This window comes from Hirundo rustica, chromosome 12 (assembly GCF_015227805.2).
Source record: "Hirundo rustica isolate bHirRus1 chromosome 12, bHirRus1.pri.v3, whole genome shotgun sequence".
Taxonomy (NCBI): domain Eukaryota; kingdom Metazoa; phylum Chordata; class Aves; order Passeriformes; family Hirundinidae; genus Hirundo; species Hirundo rustica.
Window position 1 is genome coordinate 9,779,784 of NC_053461.1, and position 23,595 is coordinate 9,803,378.

At 40.8% G+C, this 23,595-nt stretch overlaps 1 protein-coding gene across 2 annotated transcripts in view; it reads left to right on the forward strand.

Annotated features, from left to right (window-relative positions):
• The window catches only part of CHCHD6 (coiled-coil-helix-coiled-coil-helix domain containing 6), a 116,314-nt gene that overhangs the window by 16,012 nt on the left and 76,707 nt on the right, over positions 1 to 23,595 (forward strand). Inside the window, exons 5-6 of one of the 2 annotated variants that reach the window (XM_040076726.1) lie at positions 17,398 to 17,418; positions 22,844 to 22,927. In XM_040076726.1, coding sequence (XP_039932660.1) covers positions 17,398 to 17,418; positions 22,844 to 22,927 — 105 coding nt within the window. The remainder of the gene's footprint in view (positions 1 to 17,397; positions 17,419 to 22,843; positions 22,928 to 23,595) is intronic. The other variant, XM_040076727.2, reaches the window with a different exon arrangement.

Sequence of the window (23,595 nt, forward strand, 5' to 3'; positions counted from 1 at the left end):
TCAACACGGTTTCCCATCTGATGGCTGTGAAAAAGCTGCCTTTTGGGTGACTGCCCTTCTTCCAGATCATGCTGAATGTCTAAATGCAGCCTTGAAGCTGTTGCCAACCACTTGCATTTTCTTTTTTTTCAGACTAGTTTAGAAGTAGTCCATCAAATTTCATGCATCTGGTATAAAAATAAGAGTTTTCATTGTAATTAATCTGGGTGGAGTGTCAGTTTGTGCCCAGATTAAGTGGGGACCATTACCTGTGCTTATGCTCCAATGTCATCCTGCCATAGCAGGCTTTATTTCTGAGCTTAATAAGGAATATGGTAAGGTACCTGGAGCGAGAGGAGTACTAATGGTCTTAGCTGCCCTTCTCCTCTGTGTGGATGGGACTAATGTGGTTGATAAATACTTCCCAGCCTCAGACCTTGCAAGTGCAGGCTGCTCCCTTAGGAGAGAAAGTAGCTCGAGGTGTACCATGAGTGTTTTCAGGTGTGATTGAACCAGCTTGACAGAAGAGATTTTCTCCAGCATAGAGGAATTTTAATCCCACTTATTTTCAGTATTTTATTGGGAAGTGTCTTGGTGGGCAGATAATGGTAAATAATAGTTTTTTCTGCACATGCAAGCTTAGGAAAAAAATTACCTTGTTGTTTGCATATCTGTTTAGAAGTTACATCTGCTTTTTGTACAAGAAATGCATCTTACTGGGCATTTACATGAACTGTAGCAGAAGTTCACATGTTTATAAGAAGGAGTAACAAACTTTTGTGCGAACAGACTAATTTCCTCTAGTTGCTTATTGCCCAGCAGATGTTGCTGTTGAGCTTGGTTAGGCCTCACTATGTTGGTCATCGAGTCATCTGCCTATATTATAAGAGCTATGATGCAGAGTGATTGGGAGCTAAGTTTCCTGCTTGAAAATTCATGTCATCTAGCGCTAAGTCAATACACTGTCCAGATGCTTAAGGTGCATCTTGTGTAGGCATGTATGTAAATAAATAAATTATTTTAGAATGTTTTTCACTTGATTACTGACTCTGAATTCTTATTAAACTTTCTGCTTTCATTACCAAAGCAGTTTTGATAGCTTGATTCTTAAAATTATTTTTGAGGGAGAGTGTTTTTTGGTTTTTCAAGTGAGTCTTTAAGATGTGGTGATGCAAAGATTGATAAACAATCCATAAACAGCATATCCTTATCAATATCCCTTTGAATGTAGCATCTGGGAAAATCTATCACCTGCCTCATGCAGAATCTGGGAGATTAATTATGTTTCTTATTTGGGGTCCAACCTACTGCTCAGTCCAGCAGCTGCTCTGTGTATTGGTCTTGCAACAACAAGCACATCTGTGCTCTGCTTTGCAGTTCTTTGGGATCTGATTCTTGTTGTAATACCCTTATTTTGTAACTAGAATTTTTTCAATGTGCATCTTAGTTGCCTGCCAGCGATGACGCCTTCACTGAGTTAATACAATTTTCAGGCAGTGTGGAGAGCACTTGGAAAGCAGTAGTATTTCCTGAAGGTGGCACTGAAGGGACACCCATGAAGTCTCCTGTCCAGAGGTGGAGTGGGAACTGCTGAGCCCTCAAATTGCTTGCATACCAATGAAATGTCTCAAAGGTTTTGCTTATTTGTTTTCATTCTGACTCTAGGTTCTCCAGAAGTTACCATAATATTTTTCAGGATGAGTTTACACTAAGTTTTTGAAGTTACGTGTTTAGTGCAGAAATTGTAGAATCACAGAATGCTTTAGACTGGAAAGGACCCTAAGGATTATATAATTCCAACTCTCCTGCCATGTTCAGGGATGTAATTCTCTTGACCAGGGTGCTCAGGGCCCCATCCAACCTGGCCTTGAACTCTACCACGTATGGGGTATCCGTAGCTTCTCTGGACAACCTGTTGCAGTGCTTCATCACCCTTTGAGTAATGAATTTCTCCCTAACATCTACTCTAAACCTGCCCTCTTTCAATTTAAAAATGTTGCCCCTTATCTGTCATCATTTGGAGTTGTGAGGCCACTGTGTTCTGGCCTGATTTACAAACGGCTTCTGTCTTTTATTTTTTGACCATGCTGCCTGGGTTTCTCTTTCCTGCTTAATATGCAGATCTAGAACTTGAGACATTGCTGCGTGTTCAGGCTGCAGGGGGGAGGACAAAGTTGTTGTGAAGACAGTGCAGGTTTTCACACAAATGGTGTGGTATGTTCTCAGCCACCTCTGATTTCTCTTTGTTCTTTAGCTCTCCAGTTGGTTTCTACTAGTGTTTCTTTGAGGGGTAGATAACAGCTGTTGAGAGAAGTTAGGGTTTGAAAGTGTTGGAAGAGAGTGGCAGATGCTGTCCTAATGACATCTCGTTTGCTATTAAAATGGAGATTGCTGCCTCCATTGCTCAGATCCTCTTTAGAGTTCTCTGATTTGACCTACACTCTGGCCTTCTAATGAGATACTCTCGGAAGCCTGCTCTGTAAAAATTTCCTATTACATCTGTGTCTCTTAAACTCTGGCTATCTGCAGTCAGACTGTGTAGATTGAGATGGCCAACAGTGTAGAAAAATGGAGTTGCTCTCAGCAGAAGTTTGAAATGTATCTGCAGTGCTTTATAAAGGTAGCATTTCAGGTCAGTTTTCACTGATACGGTAAGTTTCTGACTGATTTAAGTAAATTGGAGCTTAAAAACATAAAGGTGATCCTGCTGGCCTTGGCTGAAATGAATTAATGCTTTTAGCACAGAATCTTCATTTGAGAGAGAAGCTGGTGGTTGACTGAATTTCCTGCAGATTCTTAGGCAGGAGATTTGTATATTTTCATCTGTTTTCAAGAAGTAGAAACAAGTTATAAAAACCACTTAAAGGTTCAGTTAAGATTTATTCTAGCTGCATAACTGCCTCCCATAATAACTTTAATATGCATCATCCTGAAACTCCTAATTGGCCCTGGTGCTGGCAGAGCTTTCAGACCCAGCAGAATCTCCAGTGTTCAGCATCTTTTAGGAAGGAGTGTAGCCAGAGAAGCACAAAAGATGAAATGGCTGCCTTATAAATTCTGACTAACCTTGACAGTTCTAGTTCTAAGAACCAGGAGGATGTTGTTGAAGCCATCTAGATGAGACCAGTGGTGGGAGTTGTGTGTAGGTAGGCCATTGGTGAGGAGAGGATGGGGAAAGGCCTCGTGGATTTGGTGGGAGGAGGTGGTTTCACTGTGGGCCATGTACCTACTTATCCTGTTGTTTCTGTTGTTGGTTGGAGTCTTGTCTGTACTGATACTGTTTAATTTTTTTTTTTTTTTTCTCATAGGTGCTTGTGGGGTTGTGCTGTGGTTTGAACTAACCCATTTTGTCAGAGCTGGTGTCTTTTTTTAGGAAAATACCCCAGTCGGTTGTTCCTCTCTGCTTGGTGACTGCCTGGTGCCTGTGTGGGTGCTCATCTGACAGATCCGAGCCTGACTGACTAGGAAGGTTGAAATTTTCCTTAGCTTCTCCTCTGCTCTTCTTTTACCTGGCATGGAGGTAAAAGCCTTCCAGGCTGTGTGGGGATTGTGTGGTTTCTGTGAATGATGGAGGACTGTCGTTCTTGCTCTCCTGAGCTGTCACTTGTGCACCTTTTGCAGACCCTAAATTCCCTTTAAAACAAAGCATTTGGGTTAGTTTATTTAATTCCATTAAGTAATTTCACTGCTAATGCATAATTATCTACAGCAGTGACACTCATCTATGCTTTAATTATCACAAAGCTGGAAAACTCCCCCTCCCCCCTGCCTGGAAGTTGTCACTTGTGCAGGGTGGTTTTGCAGAGATAAGCATGTAATACATGGCAGTGCTTTGGGTCTCACAATACTCAGACAGTTGCTGATTGCTAAATATAGGCCATAGAAGAGACAAAGGTTTTGGTCTCAGTCTTCTATTAGTGGTTTTTATCCATGTGGATTGAGAGATGCTGGGAAGGAAAAAGCTTATCAAAACTTCATAATACTGGCTTTAAGATAGAGATGTGAGCAAGTGCTGTTTGGAGGCATTAAGCTTACAGGTGTTGGGAAGATGTGGAAGCGTAAATATTTGTTTTTCTTTTGAAGAAATGCAAGAAATGAAGCATCAGTGATCCTGGGCAGCAGCCCAAGACCCCTGTTTGTGTTTAAGGAAGATTCTTTGTATTTATCTTTTGTTTTTCTCCCCCTCCCTGCTTTGTTACTGACTCTCTTTGGTAAACATCCTCTCAGAATGCAGAAGAACCCTGTAAAAATTATTGATCCAGCCAGTCATTGTGAGGAAACAGAGATTGAGGGTATTTACTCCTGAATTGGGAGAAGATGCATACTTGAGTGAAATACCTGCTATTTCTTAACACCACACACTTATTTGTTAAGGAGTGATTTTATTAAAGGAGAGGACAAGATCAGCCTGATCTGAGTAGAGGTTATGTGGGCAATATGATATTTGTGTCATTGAAAGGTAAAGGTCTGTTTGGGAATAAAGTGATCTATAAAAGATTTCTAAACCCTTGCAAAATGAAGGCATAAAAAGCTGGAGGAGGCTCATAATTGTACTTCTCTAGTTTCACAAAGCTGAGGACTGGGTTGGAGGCACCTCATTTAAATTGCAATGATGCTCTGAGGTTTGTGGATGAGGGCTGTGTCAAAAAGAAAGCAAATCTTGAGAGGGATCTGATATAAATGAGGATGGTATGAGGGAGCAAAACCTATGTATTATCTTATAATAGATGGAAATGAGGCCATTTGTTGGTGTTATCTGCTGGCAGAGAGGTTCTGCCAACTACATTTGTTTGAAACTCTGGCCAAGACATGCAGAATGTAATTGTGCTCCAGTTTCTATCCTGACTGAATTCTTAGGATTGAAATTACATTTTTTCACATACAAAGGCACTGAAATTTTTCCTTTGTATTGTTATGATGAAGGCAATTTTTGTTTGCTGACCGTCAGGAATGAGTAAGGGAGGACTGTGCAGCTTGTGTTACAACATGCTTTCTCAGTCTCTACTGCACCTGGCTTGCAGCAGTGGCACCTGTTTGAGCAAGATTCCTTTGGCCTAGAAGTATGTTATATCTTCTTTGGCCCAAGGACACAAGGTCTTTGTGTCAAGTATGTCACTTGAAGACCTCACAGCTTTCTAGGCTCTAAATCTTACCATCAATCTCATACTTGTTTTCTGTGGTACTTACCATTATAGTGGTTTATGTACTTTCCAGAGAAGTAGACTGGCATAATATGGTGGTCAGTTTGGCTTTCTTCCTCTCATGAAGAATTGTACTTCCTAAAGAGGTTATTTACTCAGCTAAAGTAATTGAGTCTTGCACCTTTTTTTATGGGAACCTGAACATGATTGACAAATTTCCAAATGTCATTTATCTAAATGCTCTTGATTGAAATACCTTTCATGTTAGGCAATGGGTACTCACATAGAAAGAATTTAAAGTGACTGAATTGATACCCAGAACAGTTGCTGGATTCTTGATTTTGTTTACAGCTTGCCTGAAAACCTTCCAATAGGAGCACAGAAGTAAACACCGACTTGTTGGGGAGGAAGAAGCCAAAAAACCCTATAAATATGATTGCCTATATTCTGAGAATGAGAAACCTGTAAGTGAGATAGAATTGAAAGTAAGTTTTGATGTTTGAGATGTATTAGATACTGGATGTCTGGGAAAACAGTTACGTGACCATCTGAAGGTTACCTGCAGCCAGACCCAGAGGTCAAATGGAATGTCCTGTCTCACCCCTCAATGTATGGTTCATCCCACACCTGTAACCCTCCCCTGAAGTATCAGGTATCTGTAACCCCATTGGCCCAAGGCTTGTTCCAGCCCACCTTGAAGACCCCTGATAAGGGGTCCCAGGGGGGCTGGACGGTCTCTTTGCTTGCATCCTTTCCCGAGGACTTTCCTCTCTTGGAATTTCCTCTCCCTACTTCTCCCTTCCCCCACTTTCCTAGGCCTTGCCACGAGCTGCAGCCTGGCAGCTCAGAGCAAGGCCCCCACATCCCTTACAATAAACCTCATCTTCTAAAACCTAACTTCAGAGATCTCTCGTCTACATTTATCTACACCGTCCTGGAGTCCTCAGCAGCAGGAGGAAGCAATTTCTACACCGACTTACTGGCTTTTCTGACTTGTCTTGTAAAATCCACTTGCCAGGTCTGATGTTTCCATCGTCTGCCTATGTTATCTGATTCTCTGGAGCTGTGCTCTCACCTTTGTAATTCACTTTCCAAGTAAGACTGGGACTGAGATGTCACTCTTAAAAAAAAAAGGTAGTTTATGCAAAGATACAGAGGAAAACAGGGAGATGAGGAGAACTTCACGATGGAGGTGATAGTGCCTCACTCTTGGCTGATATGAGTGAGATGCAGTGTGGAAAAAGCTTTCCTTATCCACATGGCAAGGGAGTTTGATTGGTCATTGTAAGTGGACTGCTGCAGAAAACGGTGGGTGACTTATCCCAATGGGGCAGGCATGGGAGAAAAAATAGTAACAAACCCTGTAAGCCAGGGGTTGGGGTAGGAGGGAGAACGGCACTTCCTGGCTTTGTGCACCTGTGACGCTTTTGCCTCCTGTGAGTTTGTTGGCAGGTGTGGAGAGAAAAGATCCCAGCCTGGCATCTCAGCCACCAGTGTGGCTGATGGTTAATTGCCCTTTTAAAATTGCAATTATGTCAGTCACAGAACCCGTGAATATTAATTCTGGATTTTCTGCTTGAAAAAGTGAGTGCTGATGAGACAGGTCCATTTTACTGATGTCTCAAAACCGTTTAGTGCTGCAGCTAGTAGTTACTACTGAAAAGAAAGGCTGCTGTGACTCTTAGCTTTGCCTTGTGTCTGTATTACATCTTCTTTTCCAATATTTCTGTTCCCTTCTTCAGAATCCTCTCAGTGCTTACACTGGATTTTTCCAGTAGAAGATGGCAGGCTGACACCCAGAGTGAGTTAATCACTACAAGCAATATGAGTTACCTGGGTTTGGTGGACAGCTTTGCACCATTCCTGCTGCTTCCCAAATCCCTTAGAGGCTTCAAAATGAAACAGGGATCGCTTTTTTACTGCTCCAACTCTTTCTGTTCATCTCAAATGAGTGTAACCATTCATTCCATTATACTTGGATCTTTTGATATAATTTTCTGATTGTGCCCTGTTGGAAAGATATTAACAGGCAGGCATCAGTACACCATGATTGTTTTCCTTTCTGTAATCTGCTTGAACACCTGGATGATGAAATTCTTGGTTTCTTCTGTGGTTTGGGTCTCTCTTATCAGTCCTGATCCTGTCTAGTGTTTTCTGCATGAATCAGGACAAATTGCTGTATGTTGCTTGTTGCTTTAGTTTTCTTGGAATAGTAATTATCTGAAAAAGTCTTGTCATATCTTGATATTCACTGAGATTCTTGAAGGTGAATAGTGTGGTATGTTTTTAGTAAACAAAAATAAAGCCCCTCAGAACACTCTGTTTGTTTTTTTTTTAATGCTTTTTTGTTTTTTAAAGATTTCTTTTGTTTAAAGCCCTTCCAAGTTTTCAGTTATAAGAGGCTTGAAATACCTTGTTATCTCATTGTTTGCTTGTGGGGCTCGTATATGCTGTGTTATCAAAATGAGTAATGATTTTTAAGAAACAGAATTATATGGTGGAAGTTGCACAAGTTTTCTCCCCTGTTTGTTCTTCTTTTAGTTCTACATTTTATGTGGTTTGTATAAGTTGATTGTTTCCTGAAAATTTTTCAGAATGGAGGCATTAAATATCTGAAAGTGTTGGGCATGCAAATGTCAACTAATTGCTTTAGTTGATGACTTTAGTTACTGTCCTACTGAATTAAAGGCACTATGTGATAACCCCTTCATATGCAAGGGGTGTGACTTGCAGGCAACGGGAGGGCTCTGTGTCAGAATGCCAATGAAAGGCTAGAGGAGAATTAGATGCAGCACAAAGCAAAAACAAAAAAAAAAATTTCAGTTTTTGCTTGGTGTGGTCCTTTCCTGGAAGGCCTCTAGCAGGCAGTTAAATGTATTTTGGTAAAGGCTTTTTACCAGCCTGGTTTGGCATCAAGAGCTGGCCTAGGACAGCAGGTTCAGTGCATCATTCTGGCTTTTTTGTTTTCCCTGTTTTTCAGCTTTTATAATTGAACGGTAAATTGCTTGTTTTCTTCTGACCCTTTCATTTTGGAAGCTTCCAAGCAGTCTTGTATGGATACTGTTGCCCTTTGAGGTGAAAATTAAACATATTGTTTTATGAAACAAGGATGTCTAATAGCACTTTAACAACCAAGTTAGTTTTTTGTCACTAGTTCTTGTGGGTGTTATTTTTATCCTGCTTCTTGCTGTTTCCCTGGTGCACTTTGTCTTTACCCTGGTGTAGTGACTGCTTTATCTAGTGCTTGGTTGACAGCATGTAAGCATGGTTGTCACATGAGGAAGTGGTCATTTTCATGACCTCTCTGAAGAGGTATCAGCACCTCTGGCTTCCCAAACTGCAGTTATTGGTAGGGTCTGCACTTAGAAACCTGTTGGCAAAATGCAGGGTTTTCAGTAATGTCTGGCTGATATGGAAGTTTCCATTGCATTGTAGGACTAAAGAATTCAAAAGCTTCAGCCTCCATTTCTGTTTGGGTGGTGTCTGTTTTCCCAAAAAATGCTTTGCTTTGTTATCAGAAACTGAGTTTTAGTTTCATGTCGCTTGTCCTTAGGATGATATTCCCTATCTAAATGGGGGACTCTGATTTTAATTGATTGAAGTAGTTTTGAAATATGTATTTTTTGTTCTTAAATTGTTTCAGTAGGATTTGTTTCTGTAGCACTGTGGAGCGCACATTGCAAATCCTCCTGTAGGGCACTGCTATGACACTCTCTGTTTTAGGTGGTACCCGTTCTGTCCAGAGCCTGCTGCTCAATGGTGTGAGGTGTGCACACACCTTCTGTTGACACAAGGTGCAAATATCAACTTTTCATCAAGAGATGCCAAGGAAAAGTCATGTTTAAAGACTAATGCAGTATTAGAGATGATTTCTGTCTTTAACAACATGTCTAATTATCCCTCACATGGGAATGGTATGATACTCTGGTGATTTATCTTGAAAAAGAGTTTAAGGTTATCAGGTCAGCAACTAGAGGTTTGCATTCAGAAAGTTGAGATGTTTTGGAACAGAATATGCTGATCATCACCATCATGTCAATAGCTTTGATTTTTGGGGACTGAGAATGGAAACTAAAACTTGAAATGGCTCTTTGTCTTGTAAGAAAGGGAGATTTGGCTGTAACTCATAATGTGACTTGAGAGAACAACCTGTGTTGTGGAAAGCTTGGAAGGACGGGGCTGCTTTTGTGTGTCGATACCCTAGGGGAGGAAAAGGCAGTCTGCTTTTGTGTGTTGGTACCCTATTTGGTGTGTGCATATTTCTTCCCCAGCATCATCTTAGTAGGCCTTGTCCTTTTTACTTGGCAATTCCAATGCAGGTGAGTTCAAGATACGCTTTTCTTCCTTGGGGCCTCTGGTCTGAAAAGGATCCTGCATTTACAGCTTGAGCTCTGTGACCAGTGTGAGGAGGAAGGTGGGGATGGAGGAAGGTCACTTCATCTGAACTGCCTCATTTCTGTCAATGTAAAGAGCTTTACAGAGACAAGTAATACTTTGCAATTGCGTTTCTCTTTTAAAGACACTCTGATGCTAATGTTGATTTAATAAGGTTCTCTAGTTCTCTCTCCTTGCTTAATTTGAAATGTCTAATTTTGTGCTTCACAGTTCTGAACACAGAATTAGTGAGGGAAGAGGAGCCGGAGGCAGGAGGAGCAGAGTGCCACACCAGAAGTTGCCAGGGGAGATTGATTCAATAGAGTGAAAAGGTGCAAAAGGTTATATGTCCACAGTTCAGAACAACGTGATGGTGGTACTAATGAGAAGGAGAGCTTGATCCTTTAAAATGTTAAGATCTCAGTGGGTGTATAACAAACATTAAATGGAAAAGGAAGCATTAGAGCGTTGGTTTTTTGAGTGGCTTTTTTTTATTTTTATTTTTATATCTATGTAATATATAATATATGACAGGCAGGAAGGATAATATTGTGAGATAAATAGGTATTTTAAGGGTTTTATTTTAAAGGTTGTTTTGTTAAGCGTGGCGTTTATTTTCAGAAATGTTGAGAGGCTATGAGAGATTGTGAATTTGATCTGGCTAATTTATTTTGGCTGAACTTGAATGTGTGCTTTTCCTGCTAGAATTTTATGCTTATGGAAGAAGCTATTGAAATCCATGGACATTTGTTTCCTTTGTCCTGAGGATAAACTCCCCAAAACCACAATGCCAAAAGATTATCTAAAATATTGTACAAATACTAGTGGTAGTGAAAGCTTTTTCTTTGCCTGCTGCTTTTGTTAGTGTGCCTTTCCTCTTCCGCATAGGAAACCACTCCTATGCAATGGAGTTAAAGCCTAATTTGCCTCTTGCTTGAGCTGGATGACAGTTCTTCACACAACTGAGTGGACAGTGTAAAAGGAGTACAAGATGTGTTCAGCTTAGTTTCATGATAAGCTGCCAACATGTTTCTATGAAAAGCTCATTAAATTGCAATTAAATCCACAGGAAAAAAAATAGGCCATCTCAGTGAATTCTTGATAGATGAGTTAGTGGTTTTCAATGCTGGCCAGGGACATGATCTGCTTCTTGCCATTGGAGCTCAGTGAAAGCTTTGGTGAAGTCTGACCACAGAATCACCAAAAAACAGCCGCCAGCTCTGGAAGCTGTGAATGATGATCCTCTGCCTGTGGTTTGTTTTTATGCCCTTGGGCAGAGAGAAGTATCTCCTTCCTGACTAAAACTATATGTAAGACCCCCACTCCACTTCTCACATTGTTTCTGACAACAGGACCTGCACTTTTGCCAATTGCTTCTGCTGAATTTGATAGCTAGCACTGGATTCTGCAGAGTTATCTCAAACATTTGGCTTACGCAAGCAGGCCTGCATAAGGAATGAACCTTTAGGCCCAGCTGTTAATATAGATTCGAAAAGAAGCCTGAACCTGCCTTCGAAGGTTTCTTACTGCTGACTTCCAGTGCCTATAGTGACTAGTCTCTAGGAATATTTATCAGATCACTTGCCTGTCTGGTTATTTCTAGTCTATTGCACTGGCCAACTTATTTGATCAATAAATCAATCAATCAACAGGTTCTTAAAATTACTTTCATTGACTTTGGAAGTGTAACATACAAAAGGAGTCTACAGAAAATAAATGATTGTATGTGTCCCAACTGTAATTACAGAGAAAACAGAGTGGAGATGTGTTTGTAACTACTATCTACTACAATAAATATAGCAATCTGTCTTTGGGGTTCTGTGGTACTATGTTGTATTGACTCTTTAAATTTGCAAACTCCTGAAGCATGAATCTTGGCTCTCTCAGGTCATCTGACTGCTGTATTTAGAGCATTCCCTATTTTAAAGCTAAATTTCAAGCTTCTTGCTTTTGATTAAACGGTCCAGAAATAAATATTTCTCTGGTTCCCTAGCATTTGACATAATTTTTGAGCTTCAGGAGCTTTACTGCCAGCAAAATGTTTTCTTCTCTTAAGGAAAGTTTCTCAAACTGCTTAACTCTTCCTGCTGCACCCAATTATGCCACCTTCTCGACAACCCCAAGACCTGGTTTGTGATACTTGTTGATACACTTCCAGGTACTGCTCCTTCATTGGAAGAGAAAATGCTCTCCTCCTACCCTGAGTTTTCCAAGCCTTCTGTCTTAAGCAAGAGTGTGTTGCATTGCCCAGTAAATAGTCCTTGAATCAGCTTTAAATTCTTGCAGTTTTTAGAAACATTAGGCATTTGCACATTGGGAAAACTGCTCTTTGCAAATTATCCTGTCAAATGGAAATCAAAATTTTGCTGGCAGTGACATAGATTTGTGACTTGCTCTTGATACAGTCATGCCCTGGAGATTACAATGTTAAAATAAAGAATGCAGTTTTACAATAGCCTGAAATCCTTGTTGTGGCATATATTACAATATACTCGGACTTCATTAGAAGATGCAGCCTTGCAGCGTTTTCTCTTATTGCAGCCTTGAGAGGAGCTGAGAGTGCGTGTATTTGAGAGCTAGTATATTCTCTTCCTAAAACACACAGTGGGTTGCAAGTACTTTGGAAGCAAGAATGAGAGTCTCTAGTGGACGTTTTGTCTGTAGCTGAAAACCACAACTTAATTGGCAGCCTTTTCATAACACTGACTGTGGCCTAGGATGTAGGAGAATGCTGCAGGTGAAGATGGAGGTACCTGTGCAGAATTGGTTGTAGGGAAATTTAGTGCTGACTGCCTGAGTATCTTAAGTGATTGGAGAAATAAGCGAGATTGAGATATCAAGTTCCTCACGTCTGTGCTTTTAATTTCCTGGGTAGTCTCTGATTATTCTTTCCATGAGTTTTTACTTCATAGCTAACACCTTACTACAAGTGTGATTATGTATTTGGACTACCCCAGACCATTTATTTTTGAGTCCCCTATGCTTTATGTGGTTCTTCCATTAAGGCTTTGGAATCCACATGATTTATATTAAATGTTAATTACTGTATATCTTTCCCACATGCACCTTGGCAAGTTGGTAGCTTGGAATCTGCCCCCAGAATGATACTGACCCTGAAATGCTGAGTAAAGTGTGCTTTGTGTATGTCTGGAGTGAAAGAGCAGGGGAAAGAGGAAAATTTACAAGGCTGTCAAAGGGATAGAAACAAGCTGTGTTGTTTGAAAGTGCACCTGATTCTCCACCTGCCATAGAATTCATAGATAGAGGATGCATGACCATGGCTGAAGGCTTTCAAGAATTTTCTTACTCAAGTATGTAATTATGACAGTCTCTCTGTATTAAAAAGCAGCTCCAAAGTCAACTACATTTCTTTTAAACTGTATAGTATTTGAGATAATAACTTTTAAATTAAAAATGTAGGTTTCTAATCTGGTGGCAGGAAATTTGTATTTGTTTTACTATGCTAGCCTAGTATCCATTAGCTGGTGCCTATAAATGTCTGGTTTGTTCAGGGGCAGGTAAAAATGGTGTGTTGTGTCTGAGAGTGAATGTGGGAAGGGAATTCTTGCTGAACACACAGGGTTCATAATTTTTACTGCTTGGAGACACATGAGTTGATTATGAATGTCATCTTGATTTTTTTTTTGATTTTTTTTTTTTTTCCCCCCAAAACAGTGGTTGTGTGTGAGGTACTATGTTTGACTCAGAAGCTAATATATTTGGTATTTAGGAATCTGGCAAGAGAGAGCTCTGTCCCCATATGCAGGCGCAGCAATGAGATTGGGATGTAGGCATGCATAACTGTTATTTTCCCCCGTCTGTCCTATCCTAGAAAGCCATATGCCACCCTTGGGCTAGTGTAATGCGAGTCTGCATTAATGATTATGAGCTAGAAATAATCCAAGAAGAGTTGAGTGGCCTTTGTTTCTAGCTTTATGAGAAATACCTCATTGGCTCAGTCTGAAATATATTCTGGGATAGAAGGTCATAATTAATACAGAAATTTATTATGCTCTTTCTTGAAGTTTTGGTTGTTGGTTTGTTTTTCTTGTTCTAAATTGATCAGGGACTTGGAGGTTCTTAAGTCTAATAGGCAGAGTAGGAATTTAAGCAAGAACATAAAAATTTAGAGTGAGTTGTTGACTCACCTACTATCAGAAATAAGCATCGTGAGCATACATCTCTAGAGAAGCTATGGTCTGCAAGATTTCTAAAACTATGAATGCCTTGTCTATTGGCAGCCTACAGAATGAAAACTGTATATATGCATGTATAGAAGTGGTGGTGGGAAAAGGAGAATGTGGAAATGGGCTGGAGTATTAAAGCAAGCGGTTTACTTTGGATTTTATAACATAGGTTTCTCTTAATTTTGTTTTAAATGAAAACCAGGAATGGTCACCATTGCAAACCTATTTGTAGCTATGCCATAAGTATTAGGATGCAATTATCCCTAAATCATAAAAGGGCATAGGTTTTTTGTCTGCTTCCCATCTTCATGTTTATAGAATTGCATATGGTCTTTATGCATTAGAGTTAAGCAATTTCATCACAGCCTTTCCTCAAAATTGATTGCTGTTCATCGGTTCTTCTTTCTCCCTCTCCGTTGTCAGTTGGTTACATCTCACTCTCATTACATTTAATATTGATACTGCTTCGATTTTTCACTAAACTTGAAGAGTTGAAGAGTCTGGAGTGGATACCGAATGTCTAGATATATTCTTTAAAATCTTGAATTTATATCATTGTGGACTGTGATAAATTTAGAGCTGTATTATTGCTTTAAGAGGAAATGACTCTTTGCTCATTCAGTGATGAAGTCTGGCCATCAAGATGTTGGAATATGTGCTGCAGAGTTCTTCGGATACTGACATGGGTGCAAAAGTTGTTACCAACAGCTGTCTTGGGTTTTGAGAGAGACCTGCTGCCTCTCATTTCTTGCATCTCCTGATTTTCAGCTCCCAAAGCTGGCAGTGCCCTTAAAGATACTCTGAGTTCTTAAGTAGGAGATCTCTACCAAGCTAGCAGTCTGGATCCCTGACTTGTTGGTCACACTGCAGTGAAATCTGTTCTGTGACAGAGTTATTGACTACGGCAAAGAAATGGACTTTAAGAGGGAAGCTGGTTCCAGTCAGGTAACAAAGGCATTGTACTTCCAAAGGCCGCTGTCCTGTGCTGATCCTTGCTCCCTTGCCGCCAATCACAGAACTGTGTTTTAATTGCTCACTGCCATTTTTACATTTCCCCAGAGCGTGACAGTCTTGAGTGGTGTGCACGATGTGTAAGGGTGATGTAGTGTAGTGAGTCTGGGAAAAGCTGCTAGCAGTTGCCCTTATGAGTGAAATACATTTTGGCACCATTTTCTTGATTCCATTGGAAGTATGTGGGAAGGCATCCCCTGCCTGCATAATCAATGCTCTAGTGTGAAATTTTCAGAAGCACAGATGCATTACTCGCGTAGTTCCCATATCCAACCAGAGTTTTCTCCAAGTGTCTGTACGAATCCCTGGGACAGGGGCTGGTTTGGCCTGAGATCCTGTTTCAGTATCTTTTTGCTTCTGATACAGTTAGGGTTGACTAGGTTTTGACCTCTAACAGTTAAGTCCAGTATTGATTCTGGTTCCTGTGGTTGCTGTCCAGTGGATTACCTGGGAGAGAAAAAAACCTTTTCAGCAGAAGCATTCAGAAGTATCAGAAGTATTGACCAAGGGTGTTGAAAGATGACTTGTATCCCAGGGCTAGAATTATTAAACTCATAAGCTGCCATCTGAGAGCTGGAAGTGAAGCTCACTTAGGGAGCTAGGAAACCAGATACTGCTCATTTCTGAAACGGATTGCTTAAACTTCAAAAACATTAATGGACAGGCTGAGTCTCTTGTTATCCAGTAAATGCAGGTCTGCAAAGAGACCTTGGCACATTCTTAGAAGTTAGGAAAACTTAAGCCAGTAGCCCTCTTGAGTTTTCCTTTTTGTATTATTAGTGTATTATTTATTTATTAGTGTATTTTATTTAGTCAGGGTTTTTGTTTGTTTGTTCCCCCCCCCCCCCCAATGCAGTAGTATGTACTACTACATGTTCTAATTTTCCTGTTTCCATTCAGTGGAGTATATCTATTCCTATTCTTGGAGTAATAATTTTTCCCTTTCATAAAGGTTGACAGGATTAGAGGCCTTGGCAGTACCTGCAAAAGAGATGCTCTGTGATTAGTGTTATATTCTGTAAAACCCTAATTCTGCTGCTGTGCATTGTATCTTACGGGGCACATATTGGTGACAGGGCTGGTTCCTTCTCTTTGCTCTCTCTTCTCAGCCCCTGTCCAGTGCCACTGAGTTAGTACCTTTTGCAATCGTTTGTCCACCAGGAATGTGTCAGTTCATGGCTCAGGCACCCAGGGATGGCAGATGTACATCCAGTAAAGAGTTAGTGGTGTGCATGACCTACTTGCTGAAATGATAGCAGGCACCATGAAGAGTGCTGCATTCCTCCTGTCCATCTGCTGAGGATGGACACACTTGCAATTCCTAAAATGTAAAAACAAAATTAAGTGCATCTGTCCTGACTGTAAAAATCACCAGGAAGAAAAATGCTATTCAAATCAGGCTTCTGTCAAGATTGGTCAGTGATGACCAGTAAACACCTGTTGTGCATTGGTTTGTTTGGCCAAGGACTTGATGCTCCTTTGTCAAAACTGTCTGCAGAAAGGGAGGAATTGGTTTCCCTCAGTTAAAACGTAGATGCTCATTTCAAACCCTCTGAACTAGTGCAAAGGATGAGGATGGATGACTCACATACCTGATAACTCATCATCCCTCAGTTACCTGAAGTAGTCACTCTCTGCCATTAAAATGATGGCGAATCCCATAAAAATATCACCCTCCACCATGTGCTCCCTCTGACAGTGAGCTATGACCAAGAGGGAAGTTCCTTGTGCCCAGTCAACTCCCCTCAAATAAATAATCATAATGAAAAAAGGCCAGTCGTTCTGAAGTTCCTGCTTAGCCAATGTGCTGCTGATTGAAGGTAGCCCCGAGAGGCAGGGAAGACTTGCAGCCCATGACAGCAAATGAGAGCCTTGCCTGCCTCATGAGTGCCTTGACTTCAAAAGGAGGTGGTTATGGGCACGAAATGTTTATAGTCTTGTACTTGCTTTGCTGCTGCTGGGTTACTGTGCAAGTAAAAAGCAGTAACAAGTAAAGAAGAGGCAATACTGCAGCCTGCTTCATCTGTTTGTCTGCACACTTAAGTAGGCTTGTGGACAAAAGAAGGAGCAGGTGGAGGCAGCTTGGCTTTGACAGAGGTTTGGAATGTGCACTCAAGCGGTTTTCAGTTGCGTATGAAGGAGAATCTGGTTTGGAACCTGATCAGTCAACTGGCATTCTGTTAGGAAACACTCTTTGTAATTGTCCATGGAAGAGGATGACTTGCTACGTAGGTCAGCTTGTGCATTCAAAAATGACCTTTAAAAGATTACTTGTTCTTGGCACATAATTGGAAGCTGCACAGTTGTTGACCACCTCCTTGTAAGTCTGCCCAGAACTGCCACATTCACTGGTGCATGTTGTGTATTCACACTATGCAGCACCTTGCATGGCTCCCTAGAACTAGCTGTTTCCCAGCTGCCTTTGCTTAGCTCCCACCCTAAATGGGGGTCCTGCAGCAGGCTGTAGGAACTTTGCTCTGGTTTTGTTCTAGGGGATGCATGTGCTTTTGTTTTGCTTTAACAGCACAGTTCCCAACAGGGGACAGCAATGCATTGCTTAAGATGCTTGTCATTTTGAAGTAACTTTTCTAAACTTGTCATCCTAAAAGCTATATTGTACAGCAGCAGGCAGCCTCCAAAAATTACTGATTTCTCTTTCTCTTCTCTTTCCCTTCCTTTCTGTCTTGTGCTCTCTTTATTCCAAGCCTGTGGATTTGGATGCCTGGGTAAGCTCTCTTTTTTGTCTGGATCTTGCTTAGTCCAAGTGTCATGTTGTTACTGTGTGTACAGAGTGTTATTGCTGAGCACAGATGCAGGATTTTATTTTCTGTCATATTTTAAAAGGTGTTCAGCTAGAAAATTGCATATTATTTCCTGCATAAAGATTTTCACTGGTCTTTTGTGTAGCTTACAGCTGCCTAAACCAAACTTGATCTGGTGATATGTATTGTTGGCTAAGAGCGTAGCAGAAACAGGAGGAAGTGAAGGTTATACCAGTATTGCTTTTTAAGGCCATGTGTTGCATCTGGTTGTGAAAATAGAACCTGGTCACCTGCCTTCAATAGAATGAAAGGTATGACAAAAAGCCCAGTGATTTTGTAGGCCTCGCGTCTGGAATAGCGACTGCAGACTGCTCCACGGTAATGGTGATATTTCTGCTGATGCCAATGGAGGTTGAGTCAAGGCTCCCCCATGGCTACTTGCTTGGTACAAGCCTCCCTGTAAAGTTCTGCTACTCAGTCTTGGGCATGAAGTACACAAATTGCCTCTTGCTATGTCAGTGTTGCCCTTTCGGCTCTGCCATTCCCTTTAGACTTGGCCAGGAACATACCAGCTAGCTAATTTTGGAGTTTGCTCTATTCTTTGGTGAATTGCTGTCAACTCCTTCTTCTCATCTTGGAGTCCTTAATAACATTTGTATTCTCCCCTGCCACCTGGACTGCTACCAGGACTGGAAGAGACTTGGAAAAGCACGAGGTATTAGAATTTGCAGTTGTGAGGTGTGGCAAGCTGAGATGCCCAGCCAAAACATCTCTGCTGTGCTGCTGCAGAGATGTAACTGTGTACCTTTGGGGGAGGCTGATAACTCCTCTCAGCAAAGACAGGATGATGTAGAAACTAGACACTTGATAGACTTGAGATCCTTTTGTATATCCTTTTAGCTTATTTCCCTGGATTGCTTCTGACTGATTATCTAGGCATCATCTTGCTAGTTTGTCTGTGAGTGGTAGAAGTGCTTTGCCAAGAAGATAAATATATTTGCAGTAATCTTGCCAGGTGCTGTGACTTGCCTTTTAGGAAGTACTTTAAAGGCTGAGGCTTGGACCTTTCGTTCTAGCTTGAGTTGCCCTTTGCAGAGAGTGAGTTTTTGGGGTTTTTGTTCTCCAGTAGAGTCTTCTCCATACCCTCTTTCCAAATCCCAGAACCCAAACAGTATTGAGGAGAGAGACAGCCCGATGATAGCTGTCAGCTGTGGGCTGTGCTAACACTGCACTTTATTCCTGTGTGCCACGTTCCCTACTATCATCTGATGTCTGACCCTGCCAATAAGCTCTTTTTTTTTTTTTTTTTTTTTTTTTTTCCCAAACAGATTTCTGCCCTAGTTTTCATGTTTAACAAGGTGATGAGGTGTGATTAAAAATAATAATAATAATAATAATAATAATAAAAAAAAAAAAATCTGGTGATATTTGGGGGGGTGCAACAAAGCCAAAGCTAATTTGGGAATGGCTATAGCTAGAATGAAGCCCAGCTCTGGATCAGTTGTACAGTCTGATGTGTGGCATGTTGGTGTCAGTTCAGGACAAGGCTAAGAGTGTCTGGTTTTGTTCGTAGAGAATGAAACAATAATATTTCATTACCTCAATTAGAAGCTTGTAAAATATTTCTTTTGGCCTGTCTGTCAGCTAGCAGGCCAGTGCTTGAATCCTTTAGGTCAGTCAATATATAATGTATAGCTTTAGAAATGTGCTTGCACTGTTTGTTTCTAAATAGGTTACTTGATAAAGGGAGGGAAGGAGGCAGAAAATCGCATAAATCTGCCCTGGCTCTTTGTCACTGTTCAGAGCAACACTGAGATAACCTGAAAAACCTTAGGCTGCAGAAAAAATGTGAAGATAAAGCAGAGGAAAAATCTGAAAGAACATCCAACCAGCCCATGCATCCATGCCTGTGGGAGCTGTAGCATGTCAGTAGTATGCCTTCGCTGTCCTTTTGTAAAAATGCAATCCTTGTAAATTCTGACACCATCACACGGGATTCTTGTGCATTTCTTGAATACATCTTATACCTAGCTTTTTTACAGAGGGCAATGGCTAATTGCATACATGTTCTTTTATAAGTACATCCCCTTTTCTAAGTTTAGGTGCATTCCTGTGTTCTGTAGCTGAGTATGCTCTTTCTTCCCTGTCTTTGTTTTGTTTCTGTGTTCATACTTCTTGGATATCACACTATCTTATGTTCTGTATATCTTAGGTGTCATCTCTGGGCTTTGGTCACCTCTTGCACAGTATGTTCAAGCTCCAGTGTTGTTGTGCAGCTTGGAAGTGAAATGCAGCTTTCTGATATCTGATTTTCGAATCACTGTGTTATCATGCATGTTTTCGCTTCTCCTTCCTTTTTTAGTTCTAAAGGCCTTTTTTCAAAAAGTTTATTGATGCTTTGTTTGGCACTTGCAATCTCAATCCCCTCTGTGATTGTAATCATCTCCATAGCAGCCAGTTCTGTCTGGAACATCACAGGCTTCTGACTTCAGGTAGGGAATAAGCAGCAGGACTAGGGGAACTCTTAATAAATATCCTATATTCATTCAAAATGTCCCTAGTTGCCTAACCCAGTTTGGAACAGTGAATATTTCAGATGACACATGCTCTGCTATACCGTTTGTACTTCAAACATCATCATGAAGCGTACTAAAGTTTTTAGTAATAACAGCTGGGGATGGAGGGAAACAGAAAGCAACTTTGAAGCAGATCTGTCACAAATAGAGTGTTTCTTTGCATACTTCAATGCACTGAAACAGCAGCAGCTCTTGAAAACAAGCAAGGCATTGAAAATATGTTTGTGTTGCAAGTACAAGGTTTCTCTGTAACCCCTAATTCATCATCATACATTATGGGTGATAAGTAGGACAGTGGGGCATAATATGGGAGAAATTACGTAGGGGGAAGAATGGGGAGTACTCTGAGGCTATAGTCTGCAGTTGGGAGATGCAGTTGGTTCTTTGACCACAGTTTTGCAAGACCCTGGGGAAGTGACCAACAGAATGTCTGTCTGCTGCAGGGTACATGGGTGTGGAAGCATTATTGACTGCCAACTCCAGTGAGGCCAGCTTGGCAGTCCATGGGTCTTCATTGTGCAGAGCAGCACACCCCTAATGTGTCAGCATCTCAGCACCCTACTTGAGAGATTAGGTATTTGGTTTGTGTTCTCTTCCAGAGGGAATAGGGATAAATGTGCTGGATTTCTTGGTGAATGATGTCAGGCAAGCTCACAGGTTGGAAAGTTGGGTGAGTGTGTGGGTGTGTGATCCATGTCTCGCCAGAAACAGAATAAAGTCTCTTGCACACCAGTAGTGTTACATGTATTGAATTTGTACTTCCAGAATATCCACTCTCCCTGGAGACTAGCACTGATACATTATTATTTAGGTTAAACAGAAGCTTCCTTGAGTTTATAAGAATTCATTATTTGACTTTTTTTTTTCTTTTTTCCTTTCTTTCTTCCATCGTATGATGCACCTTCCATCTAAATCATACAAAGGGGTCACTACTGTCTTACTCTTCTTTCTCTTCCTTACTTATTTTCCCCTTAAGGAAATACCAGTCACTTGTGGAATAATCTGATTTTATGGGTGTTATGCAGAAAACCTGTAGGAGAATCGGGGTCCTTTGGTCATCTACCAGACCACCTCACCTTCTTACATCTGTTTCATTTTGTTTGAAATTGCTTAGTCCTTTCTGTGTAGAAGACTGGTTCTAAGCTAAGGTTTTCTTACCAGAAAATGGTTATAGTTCTGGCACTTACAAATACTCATCGGTGCCCCTATTGTTGCTGTGATACCTCTTTTGTCAGGCTGCATGTGTGGGGCAGCTCATTCTCGTGCCTGTCCCCATCCTATTCCAGCTGGTTAGCAGGTGGGAAGTATAGTGTAGCAGTTACAGGTTAAAGCAAAGCCAGAGACTTTGCTTTTAATCAAGTGCCTTCGAGAGAGAGGAGATTTAGATATGAGTCTCTACTGCTTGTGCTTTATCCTAGTCCTGTTTTCTGGGAGAGCAAACATGGCAACCAAAGTATTTCTTTTTCTTTAAAAACAAACAAAGAAATGCACATCACAACCACACTCCTACAACCTTCCTATTTCATATATTCCTTTTCTTGCTTGTTTATCAACCACCCTCACTGTCTAGATTAAAATCTCTTCTAAGCCCTATTATACCACTGTATTTCCATCAGCAGGGGAGCAGAAAGAAGGACATGAGCAACAACTTGTTTTCAGATGTAATTTTTCTCATTAGCAATGGCTTTTGGCTGAAAAATGACAGGCCTGAGCCCATGGGGATATCTCTGTCCCAGCTGCTTAATCATGTTGGACCAGCATTTTCTGTGGTTGTGCCATCATTAGAAGTTAAGAGAGTGTTTCTGGGATGCTATGGACTGGCAGGGTTTTTGTCCATGTTAAGCAGGCTAATCATTCTGGTTTTGAAAGGTCATCTGCCTGCTGTTAACTTCCGTGACCCCAGAGATTTTGAGGTGGGATGGGGGATGAAGAACAACTGCCATCTTTTCTTACTATTGTTGCTTGTTATTTTTAAACTTAAAAAATTTGATTCGGTTCCATCAATGTCATGTTTTCTTAATGCTAGTTCAGTTTAGGGGTGGGAATATAATGAAGTGGTGCTGGCTTTAAGGAGCTAGAAGGCTACAGCTGTTGCTGTGCTTACACAGACTTTGTAATTGAGCACTGTTTAGCTGATGAATGCCAGATTTACTGTTTTGATAGTGTCATGCTTATAATTTGGAAGATAGAGAAATTGTCTGACAGCCATCTCCCTACTGAGTCTGCAGCACCAGCCAGAAGAACTTGGAGGGTGCTGATGGGGAATGCATAGAGGACCTGTGGAGAGAGTACGTAATTATCTGGATACTCCTATGTATGTCTGTTGTAGGGAAGTATTTAATCCTTAGAAGCTTATGGACATTCCCAAGGGGCAAGGATTTATAAAGAGATGGATTTGAGGGGATTTGTTTTGTTTTTTTTTTTTTAAGGCAAGGTAAAGAGCATTTGAGTTATGACTGTTACGATTCATGGAAAAGTAGACATGGATAAGTTGGGGTTCTGAAAAAGGGAAAGGAAAAGTGTCACCCTTCTATGATTATATGCATTGATTTAGTAAGAAGCGTGAAACCAAGGGTCTGAGTTTGAGTATGATGCTAATAAGAGCATTTCGAATGTCAGGGGATAACCCAAAATGAGCTGCAATTCTTAAGGTTTGTAGTTCCACTGAAGGGGATGCCATGCATGAGTCCTGAGCAGTGATTTTTTTTTTTTTTTTTAGTTCCTTCCAGTCTGCATCTCCTGTGCTTTCCTTGCACTACATTGTTTATTTTTAATTTCTTCTTCTACTGATGCTGTGGTGTTGTCCTTCCCAGGCTGTGGAGCTGCAAGGCAGGGAGGCTGAGTTGAAGCGACAAGAGCTCTTCTATAAAGAGCAGTTGGCCCGCATTGAGAAGAAGGTAAGGCTGAGTTGTCTTTATTTCTGGCCCCTGCAGGATTAGGACACAGATCTGTGTGGATCCAAAGGCTAGAGAACCAAGATGTGTTGTTCTGCAAGCTGGAACTCTACTGACAGTATCTTACCTGCCCCCTACCCCTTATGCAAGTGGTGAAAAACCTATACAAATCTTTTGAGCAATTTCCATTTGAACGATAAAGGTTTTTTTAACTGGATGATTTTTTAAAAAAGATTTCTGTTAGTTCAAACTCTATTTTTTCTTCACCATGGGATTTAGGTGAAAGCTAAATTAAAGAAAACACGTGCCCTGTTTTTTATTCCTTTTGTTAAAAATCCTTTCCTCAATTAAAGAAAAAAATCAACCACGACAACATAAATTTTGTTATAAGTATGAATTAAAGTTGTATTATTAATTTTTCTCTGGGGAGCCAAACGGTTCAAAGAGTGGTGCTGCAGTACACTGCCTGCTTCTTGCTGGATAAGCCTTTGAAATGAACATGATTTAAAGAGACACTGTCAAGCATCTTTTAAGCCTGAAATGACCTTTGAAAATCCATTTAGGGATTTGAATCTCTCCCCTAAATGTGGGATTTGCTTCTCCGTTTAATTGTTTACCATGATGAGTTTTTAAAAATTGATGCCATAAAAATAGGAGCAGCCATGCTGTTC